At 41.0% G+C, this 10845-nt stretch overlaps 1 protein-coding gene across 1 annotated transcript; it reads right to left on the bottom strand.

The window, feature by feature from the left end:
- Window positions 1–2007: 2007 nt before the first annotated feature.
- LOC104449347 lies at window positions 2008–3162 on the bottom strand. Its single transcript, XM_010063476.3, has 2 exons — window positions 2942–3162; window positions 2008–2444 (listed from the first exon to the last, which is right to left on the bottom strand). Exons 1-2 carry the CDS (start codon window positions 3108–3110, stop codon window positions 2212–2214), a joined length of 402 nt encoding a protein of 133 aa, XP_010061778.1. The 5' UTR covers window positions 3111–3162; the 3' UTR covers window positions 2008–2211.
- Window positions 3163–10845: the final 7683 nt, after the last annotated feature.

Raw genomic sequence — 10845 nt, 5'->3', positions numbered from 1 at the left:
CCAAAATCATACGTGCGAAAAAATCACAAATTTAAACTAGATTGGGATAAAACCTCCCGAAATGAGAGAGAGAAACTCCTAAATCTAGACTAGATGAGAAAAGAAAAGCTCCTCAAGATAGAAGGAAAGCTAGAAAAAGAAAACAGAGAATCAAATTAGCAAATGAAAAAGGAAAAAAAGAGGGGAGGGAGAGATCTAGTTGAAAACTCATCTTCATGGAGCTTGAAGAATAAAATTGTGTGAAAATGGTAGGGAGAGGAGAGAATCCTAGGAAGGAAAGAGAAACGTTGACATCCAAAGAAGTAAAAGTTTAGCTATTATACAACTATAATGTGACTAACTCTTTGGCAGAGAGGTTAGGTAGAGGTAAGACTGGATTTCGGTATAAGAAAAGGATGTGATTGTCCTCGATGTTTCTTCAAATTCTACTACATCATCATTCGTGAAGCACTAGATTGTTGTTCCCAGGATAGGTGTCATCTCTGTGAGAAATGAGATTCAAGGATTAGTCTTTTCTCGAGTAATTCAATGAGCTTAGTATTTAAGTGGGGGCACAATTGACGTTGGCCACATAATCACAGTCCTGCCAGAGATAAACAACATGGGGTTCTACTACTTCAGGCAGAAGCTGCAGGAGAAATTATCATAAGTCTTCAATCCAGCCGGACACTTTGGTAAAGGTGAGTTGACGATGGTGAATGTCATTGGACTCAATAGTTTTAGGTATGGTAAACTTGGGAGCATACCAGTGAAAATGGACCATATAAACACATCCGGATACTAGGCAAACGAAGGTAGGAATCCTTTCAGATTGAAAGCCACAGACATTGCCTTTATGATTATGCCCGGAAGGGATATCCTCAAAGAGAGAATGAAGGTGGTTATCAAGAATTGGAAGGACTTAAATCAGACGCAAAAAAGCACATTTGTTATCGAGGATGAAGTCGCACGTGAAGCATCGATACGTGAAGCATCGATACACGTGGCAGCTAACGATCAGGTGAGAGCAGCACAACTGTTCCTAATTTTCCATCCCACTAGACCAGAGAGCGAGAGAGTGGAGATAGTATTGCAATATCACCAGAGGCAACTCCTCGTATTGACCATGAGATCATTAAGTTTTTGTGACGACTCAGAACCGGGCAGTACGGAGGAATGGACTAAGATCACCTCGGTAGTACGCGGGCGAGGTTAAAGACATGTCTCCTGTCCCACATCACTTAGAGGGGAGTCCCGGGCTAACTTATAAGGCTTGGGTCCCTCTAACTATACATACGCGTTTTCTTATCATAGTATGGGTTGTCTTGAGAAGAACAAAATCATGATGACTTAGTGTCCAAAGCAGTAGCGTGTGGGCTACAACCATAAGGGGTGGAGAATGTGATGACATTTACAATAAAGACCTGGGTCCTTAGACCTCCTTAGAGGTGGTATCAGAGCCGACTCCTACAGCGTGTGGGCTACAACCATAAGGGGTGGAGAATGTGATGACGTCCTTAGAGGTGGTATCAAAGCCTACTCCTGCATCGTGTGGGCTACACTCCTGCAGCGTGTGGGCTACAACCATAAGGGGTGGAGAATGTGATGACCCAGACCCGAGGCAATATGGAGGGTACGCAAGCGAGGGTAAGAGCATGTCTCCTGTCCCATATCGCTTAGGGGTGAGTCATGGGCTAGCTTATAAGGCTTGGTCCCTCTAACTGTATATACGCGTTTTGGGAGTAGTATGGGCTGCCCTAAGAAGAACAAAACCGTGAGGACTTAGTGTCCAAAGTGGATAATATGTGTACAATGGAGACCCAGGTCCTTACAGTTGCATTTAGGTCTCCTCTATTATATGTTATATCCAAAACAGTTATGTACTTAAATTAAATAATTTTGATGAATGATATGATTTAAATTTCCCATTGAAATTATTATTTTATATCTAGACATTGTAATCATTAAAAGTAGAATAAAAGAACTAGTATTTTGAAATTATTTTTTGTGTCACAGTATATGAAAGAATAACAAAATTTAGTCAGAGTAAAACTTCATTCCATGGCGAACCGCAATCAATACATGAGTAATAGATAAATCAACATCACACCTCACAATATATTTATTCTTCAACCACGACCTCTCCAGGACCAGCCGTTCTTTATTGAAATTCTACAATTGCATAAACACAATCAAATATCACTAGCAAACAGAACCAGTCGCATGCTTCAATCACTGCCAACGCGGAAGCGGCATGGCGAAGAACTTCATCAAGCCATCCGAGCAGTCCTTGTCGTTAGAGGAAGTGAAGTAGTAGAGCCTCCATTGGTTCAGCACAACCTCAAACCCTTCTCCAGCGCCATTTGGTGCACCAGCGAGAAGCTTCGCACCCCCGAAGTCGCACTTGAGGTAGCTATACAGGTTGGGCAGCAAGTACACGTTGTGGGGTGCATCAAACTTGAACACTAACCAAGAAAACAAAAATAGTTAAAGCATATAGGTTATTCACTTTTCGGATCATAGTGGTATCAACATCAGTTCTCGAAGAAAGGAATCTTGAAAGGATTCTTGATTTCGTACCCAATCCACAAACGATGTCACCTTCCCTCCTAGATCCTGTGTTTATATTTTATTATCTCTCACTTAAAGTAACCTTGAGGATCACACTCACCGTCACGCTGTGTAGCCTTAATCAACGCACATGGCTGAGTTGATTATGCACTTGCTCATGAGATTTTATTCGAGTCAAAGGTCCTAATATCCTATACCATTGGCTCTCTAACTAGATAATCGGCATATATTGGAACCACTAGTGACTACTTGTCACGTCTTTCCCTGAACGATGATCAATTTTTTCAGTAAAACTTTCTCAGCCATGGGCATTCCTCTATGCAAACTTCAGCATCATCCGAGGAAGTAAAACTTCCTAGGCTAAAACTAAAAGTTAGTTGGTTGCACTCACCAAGTTTGTCGTTGATGTAGAGGGGACTGTTCTTAAGAGCCCAGTCTGTGTAGTTGTATCCGAAACGCCAGTTCTCAGATCCACCAACAACAATAGTCCTGGCCTCGGTCATCGCCATGGATGTGGCGATCACCAGCAACACAATTCCTGAATACCTTAGTCCTGCCATTTCGCTAATGTATTCTCAAAAGATCTCCCCTGTGAACTTAAAAACAATGAAGTCAAATTGTTTTGGCAGTTGAAGTGAGTTCCAAGGTTCATCAGTGGGGGTATATATACCCATTTTCTGGCAAAAATAGTTGTTGGTGCTCTACTTTCTCACTTGGTTGGCGAAAGAGGAAAAAAAAGGATTGGATTTAATAATGAAAAGAAGACGTTTTGTCCAAGATTTTGAATCAGTAAATTCTTACAACGTGCTTCTAGATTACTGCTTTTGGTTCCTGAAATTCTTTTCTCATTTGCCACTTAGAGCCATCCCACACCTCATTTTGCAGTCATTTTGTTGAACACTGAACTGCCGCTAAAGAAAATGGGTAGCATTTGAATTTGGTGGTTTGACTGAGTCCATGCGTCTTCTATGTTTTGGCATTTACCTACTTGGAGAAGAAAGGGAGGGAAAAGTAATGATTGCGAAGCCGTTCGTGGCACCAGCTTTGCCAAGTACCTTTGGGTACCCAAAGCCCATTTGCCCAAATATTGGGTGTTTGGGAAAAAAATTTAGACCTGCCTTGAAGAAATGCTGGCCTTCCAAAGGCTGAAAGCCCAAGGCAAGTCCTAGGCTGCCTTGGGCTTTTGGCATTTTCGGAAGGCCCGATGCATTGTTCATCTTCCTCTTCGTGGAATTCTCGGATGTCAGCAGGCGAGATGGCGACTCGGCCGGTGAGGTGGCGATGGGTCGGCGACGGGTTGGAGAGCGGCCGGCAACCATCACCGCACCCGGCGACCGTCGCCGACCAGTCGCGCGACCCAGATTTGGGTCGCATCAGTTGCCTAGGTCACGGCGAGGTCACTTGCCGCGACCTCCGGCGACCTCCGCAACCCAGATCTCGGGTCGCGGAGGTCGCTGCGTCACGGCAAGGTCCGTCGCCTCGACCTCCGGCGACCCATGACCTCGCCGCGACCCGGGATCCGGGTCGCGGAGGTCGCCACAGTCGCGCGACCCAAGCGACCCAGATTTGGGTCACGGAGGTCGCCGGAGGTCGCGGCGACCCAGGCGACCCAGGACCTCGTCGCGACCCAGATCCTCCGCGACCTCATGGTGACCTTCGCGGCACGGTGGGTTGCGCAACGACGCAGCGAGGGTCGCGGTGACCCTCACCGGATCACCTACCCTTCGCCGGCGCGAAGCCTAGCCGGCGGTAACCGGCGAAGCCTTGGCCGGCCAACTTTCCTTCTTTTTTAATAATAAAAGTATTTTACAAATTTAATTTACCCAAACACTATTTTACATAAGTATACTTCACAATGGACTTTCACAAATAAATTTACCAAACACACTTTGCATTTTGAAAAACACCCTTGACTCAAAGGCCTTTACATTTTCTCAAGTACTTTCCCCAAAAGTCTTCCCAAACGCACCCGACGTCCATTCCAATTAAGGAAATGGGGGTTGGTATGCACGTCTATTGAGTCCCTCTTCAGATGGAGCATTTTATTGCCAACCTTGGACATGACATTTTTTCTTAGTCAAAAAATTCAAGTCTTCCTTGGCTGGTTTGAATCCTCCACTAAGGAGGAGTGATTTTTTTAAATAGTTATTTCAATTAGCTACTGATGATCGGATGATATTCCTTGTTAAGGTAGTTTATGGATTTCTACTTAATGCACTAACTGAAACACTTTTATCAAAATGGCTTTTACTCTTCAACTTTTAGGAAGAGTAAAATGCCAAGTCAACTTTATTTTTAACTATATGTATCGATTGATAAGGGAAATCCGTTAGAAATAAAAATAAAACAAGAAGTAATTATTGGACATTGAGGAGCCATTTGTTTGGAGTGATAGACGAGCAAAAAGCGCTCTCCCGTCCAAATTTGACATATTATTCAACTTTCAGAAAATAATAAAGATTTATGTGTATTTGCCTCTCAATATTTTGCGTGAGACAAGTTTTGTTTATCGTATGGTTAATATAGAATTTTGGATTTGGTTATTGCAACTCTGGGCAAATAAAAACCAAAACGCAGCCAGCAATTCCATAGTTTGAAAAGCCCTGGGCCGGGTTTCGGCCCACGATGAGATCTCTGCCTCCGTTTCTTCAAGCTAGTCGTCTGACAAACCGCCATGTTCTGTCGGTTGATCCTCATACTCCCTAACCAGTGAAGGCTTTACACCTATCATGAAGTAAACACAAAAATCAAACTGAGTTTGTCTACATCCATCCCGTGTCTCATCCAGATTCATTCAATGGCTAGTATGCAAGTCCAAAAAAATGCCTCAAACTGATTACCGGTTGTTTCACAATTTCTGAGTGTACATTTAGAGATAAGATGAACTTGGTAGCTTTACCCCAACCTTGAGGGGCCTCCGCTCAGTTTAGATTGGCGAGTTGCCTTTCTCTCTAGCGCTTTGACTTGACAGTCTTAGGAATGGTAAACGTGGGAGCGCAGCAATGAATATGGACCGCATAAACACATCCGGGAACTAGCCACACAAAAGCAGGAATCCCTTTCAGATTGAAAGCCACAGACATCGCATTTACGATTATGGCAGGAAAGGATATTCTCAAAGAGAAAAGGAAGGAGGTCGTCAGGATGTGGAAGGACTAAAAACGAACGTAGGGAAGCACATTTGTTATCGAGGATGAGATCGCATGCGAATTTCTACAACAATTTTTATTTTTATCTTGACCTTGACGTTGTACTCATTAAAAATAGAACAAATTGTTAGTATTTAAACTAAACTCATAAATGTTGTTGATTTCAACGGATCAGTTATAGGTTCCATAAACAAGCTATTGATTTTAATGGTTGTTGATCAATTGTTTGGTTGTCGATGCACAAATTTATTGTCGATGTCGGTTCGAATTCTAAGATTGCTGCACAGGTTGAAGAAAAGGGTGAAAATACACCGCAAGTGCCAAAACTTAGTACAAACAAACACTTAAATGCCAAAACTTCCATAAGATACATCTAAGTGTCACTTTTTAAAAAAATTGGACACTTAAAGTACCAACTTCACCGAGGCTAACCATAAATCTAACATGGCTTTTTTTTTTTTAATAATAAAAGTGGTCTACATGACTCACTAGAATGTCTACTCAGCAATCAATGTGCAAAATGATGTCGTCTTCATTGTCCCCAAATTAAAAACCCTAAAAAGGTCAAAATCCCCACAATCCCCACAATCCCCAACTTAAAACCCCTAAATCTATCCACCACGACCACCAACCACCACAAGCAACCATTTTCGTGGTGGTGGTGTGTTGCTGCAAGGTGCCGGTGCTTGCACCAACACCTGGACCTCAGCGATGATAGCGATCGATGAGCGACCGTTAGTGACGACTGAGCCTCGACGAGAATGGCAACCAAGCATGAAGAATTGAGCATGAGAAGGACAGTGAGTGTGAGATAGTGCTTGATTCAATACAATAAATGATGTCGTTTATCAACCGTGCCAAAACAACATCGTTTAGCATTCACCCTATCAACGTAGACGGCATAACGTCATTCATCCTGTCTACATGGATAATTTTTTAAAAAATAATTGTCATGTCAATAAAAAAATATCGCGAGATAATGCCCCATTAGTAGTTTGGCTATGCACATAAGTGTTCCTTTATTCTCCGATTTTAATACTCAAGTGTACATTTTGGAATTTTTGACAGTAAAATGTCCACAAGTGCCAAGTTTTGGTACTTAGGGTGTCAAACACTCTGAAGAGAAGTCATTATTATAGTGTTTTTTTGCAAAGCATCTATTTCGTATCTTTATGTGAAGTTTAGTACTTTGTAAATTCTCAAAAAACTATCTCCTTGGAATGCTGTATATATTTATGAGTCATCTAGGAGTAAGAGAGTAAGAATCACATAACAAGTCAGTAAATCAATTAATCTTGTAACCATTATTGATAAGGTAAAGTGTGTGTATATATATATTTAAAAAAAAAAAGAGAAGTCTATCCATCTCCTTCTCTTTCTTGAGTTGTGTGAGTTGTGAGTGTTTTATCTTCAAATTATTTCATCATAAATGAGCTAGTATATTACAGTTATTTCCTATGTCGTATTATATAAGAGAATTGTTGCAGAAAGCAAGCAATGGGACAATAAATAGACAAAACAAGAAAATAAATCGAACACCAAATTTACATGATTCAATCGTAGAGACCTATATTCACGGGGAAAACAGCGACGAATTCACTATAGATCGAGCAATACAATAAAGATTATACACTCGAATCACTTAAACATGCTTAATGTTTTCCAAGCCCCAATTACATATAAAAACTCACGTAGTGTTTAGCCCCAAATTCCTTGCTAAATAATCTCTCAATCTCACGAAAATATTCACAATTCTTACCAAAAGATTTTACGGCTACAAACACCAACTTGGTGAATGTAATTCATGAGTTTCCTTTACATGTCTTCGATCACTGAGCACTCATACACAAACGGTGCTTCAAGAAGACACTACATCCAAAATCTCACAATCATACGCACGCACGCGCACGCACGCACGCACGCACACACACGCACACACGCTACCTGTATTAGAGAGGAAATAGAATCCAACTAGGATTCAGTCAACCCAAGTCCAATTTTTGGACGTTCTTGTTTCCTCCTAGCCGACTTCATGAATGAATATATTTCCATATATATCAAGCAAAATCCAAGTCCAAGTCAATGTTGAACTTTCCTATTTCGGTGGCCAAACTCCCAATGCAAATTTGGTCTTTGAGGAGTTGATTTTTTAATCTTCTTTGTTCGATTCAAACGTCCATAAACTATCTAATTTGGAATATTCAAGTTTTCGCATTGGAATCAAACTCAAGACATATTTTAACAATCTCTACTTTGATTCAACATTTGAACCAAGTCACAATCTCTTCACAAAAATTCAAATTGTACTGCTACTCTCCCAACGCCCCCAATGAACTCAACCGCCATAGATTTTATCCAAGTCTAGGCCTCGCTTGAACTTCATCATAACCAAGAACTTCATTAGAATACCAACTTCAAATGCATCTTTAACTAATGCAACTTCCTTAACCGCAGATAAAGCAAAACCATTTTTGCATCTTATGGTTTTATTTGTATGATGATGGGCTTAAGGCCCGTCCGCCCATGTTGGGCCTAAAAGCCCGACCCGCAAGATAAGGGCTCATGGATAAAGGGTTGAGATATCAAGAGGTGTTACGTTGAGGGGATGTGTCTTTTGGAGAAGACGTAAGAGAGAAAAGAAAATGGAACGTACCCTTTCAAAGTACGTACATTTCTTTTCTTTTCTCCCTCTCCCAAAACCAACGTAAGTTTTCTCCTCCTTGAACCAACAGCATGCTCCTTGGTAGATCAGGATCAGATTCTTCCTCGATCTTCAACATTGGTGTTTAATCTGTGGACAATAAGGTACGCTCGATTCCGTGGTGTGTCTTTGATCGGTGATACATGAATTTTTCCTGGGCTTGCTTCTGCTACATTGTTTCTCTTAGGGTTTGATTCTGTGTCGAATCACTATTTTGGGGATCCCGTTTCCCAAATTTTCCCTTCATTGGTATCAGAGCCCTAGTTCATGTTTCTTGGTCCCTTTTTTATGTTATTAAATTGTTTTTGTGGTTGAAATTCGAGAAAAGCCACTGCCGGTCAATCGGGGATGGAAAAACCCGACACCCGCGTACTGTTCGCCTTGTTTTGTAATTTTCTGCAAGTCAAAATTCGTTTTTGATAGTGCAAGGTTGAAGCTCTCGTCGATACGAGAAAAACAAGTCACGGATTGCCGTCGGGTGCCACCGGACGCTCCTCCACGTGCGGCCGGAACGAAGAGGTTGCATGCGCCAATTCGGGCCCCCTCAGGCGCGTGCATCGCAGGCGCCATTTCGGCTCAGGCTCGTGTGACGCACATGCCGGTCGATTCATCCAACCGGCCCGACCGGCCCGACTGGTCCGACACGACCTCACTGGTTCGACCCGACCGACCTTGACTGTTGACCTTTGACCCGTTGACTATCGTTGACCGAAGAAAAAAAAAAGAGAGAAATTTTGTATTTTCCAATTTCTTCGTTATGGATTATAAGTAATTCCTTTTTTTTTTAATTCTGCATTTGTTGCATGAACCATGGAAAATTCTGTATTTTCCCTTTTGTTCAATGTGGATTATAAGTAATCCATTTTTTGTTCTACATTTATTACAGAAACTATGATGCGTTATGCACACATACCTGCATTTCTGAGAACGAATGAAGAAAATGCAAGACTTAAAGGGCTAATGACAGAGTTAGCTAATTATTGGTGGAATGACAGTTATGTGGTATTACACGTGGTCAGGGTCAATAAGATGATACAAGAAATCATCTGAAATGGTTAATCCTATGCCAGATTTTGAGAATGTACCGGCTTTAATGAACACTTTTTCACCCGGAATGGCAATCAGTGTTAGATCACCTATGAGAGGTCAACGTGGTCCCAGATTATAGGAAGCTTACAGTAGCTTTTGTAAGAGAATACTATAGAATCGAGTTAACTAAAACTTCAACCCTTGGGATGAGTGTCACATGGCGTAGAGTGAATACAACTTGGAGGTGACATAAGAGCTCTCCAAAAGTTTTTCCATGGTTGGCCAATGTGCCTTTAGAATTCTTAGAGAATTTTACTGATAGATTAGACTTTCCCTATTTACTTTTTAGATTAGTCTGAGATATTTTTTAGGTGTTAATATCTCTTTCTGTGTTGATGTTTTCCTCTGGATATATTACTTAGTGTAATGGACATGTGTAATTATTGAAAGTTATTATTGTTGTAAATAGTATGTTGGAAGTTCAAGAAAGTTGTAGTGACTTTGCCAAACTTATTTTGCATAGAAGATTATGTTAATGATAGTTTTAAGTTAGGATTTTTTGGATGATGATTGGAAACATAGTGACATTTTGATTCCAAAACCTTACTTAAAATTATTCATTAATATGATGGGTCTATGCAAAATGGATGCATAAACGATAGGCATTGATAATTCGTGCATATGTGTCTGATATGTTCAGATCGATGGCTTCAGCAACTAAGAACATAATTCTTAATTTAAACAAAGAAGACAAAATGAATGGCGAGAATTGTGAAATATTGAAAATGAAAATTCAATATGTGCTTGAAAAGCAAGAAGCACTAGAAGCTCTTGACCATGTTATGGAAGAACTTGAGGATGATGTGTGCCACCTTGAGCTAGCAGAGGACTGCCTCAAGGCATTTGAGAATGAAACACATATTTGCTATATTGCTTCCAGCTCAGAAGGAGCTTCAAGCTCTAAGCGCAAGCGCATTGATTCGTTTACAAAGGATAAAGTCCTTCTTGCAAGAAACCAAGAGAACCAACATAAGAGAGGAAAACGTCCTCAATTGAAGAGTATTTCAAGGGTGAAGTGTTACAACTGTAACCAGAAGGGTCATTATGCTCGCGACTATCGGGAGCCAAAGAAGGTGAACACCCATTGTAATTTTGAGAACTTTGCTTATATGTCAAGTTCTATATTCTTAACTGAATCTAATCCTTTGTGGACTGTAGATTCGGGAGCAACAGACCATTTAGTGAAGGATAGAAAATCCTTTGTGGAATTCTAACGAGTACCAACTAGAACTAAGTGGATCTATGTAGGAAACAACTCCAAAGCAGAAGTAAAAGGGATTGACATCTATTAATTGAACATGCGTGGTGGACGCACTTTGTTTCTACATGATGTGTTATATGCTCTGGAAATTTGTC

Source organism: Eucalyptus grandis, chromosome 6 (assembly GCF_016545825.1).
Source record: "Eucalyptus grandis isolate ANBG69807.140 chromosome 6, ASM1654582v1, whole genome shotgun sequence".
Classification (NCBI taxonomy): Eukaryota; Viridiplantae; Streptophyta; class Magnoliopsida; order Myrtales; family Myrtaceae; genus Eucalyptus; species Eucalyptus grandis.
The sequence above is the reverse complement of the archived record's forward strand: the minus strand, read 5'-3'. Positions and strand labels throughout refer to the sequence as shown.

What these genes read in the sequence shown, in the direction of transcription:
- LOC104449347 (XM_010063476.3), bottom strand. Translation starts at nt 3,110, where the DNA reads ATGGCAGGACTAAGGTATTCAGGAATTGTGTTGCTGGTGATCGCCACA. An exon ending in CTACATCAACGACAAACTTG is followed by an intron (nt 2,445 to 2,941) that starts GTGAGTGCAACC and finishes TTTCTTGGTTAG; the next exon opens with TGTTCAAGTTTGATGCACCC.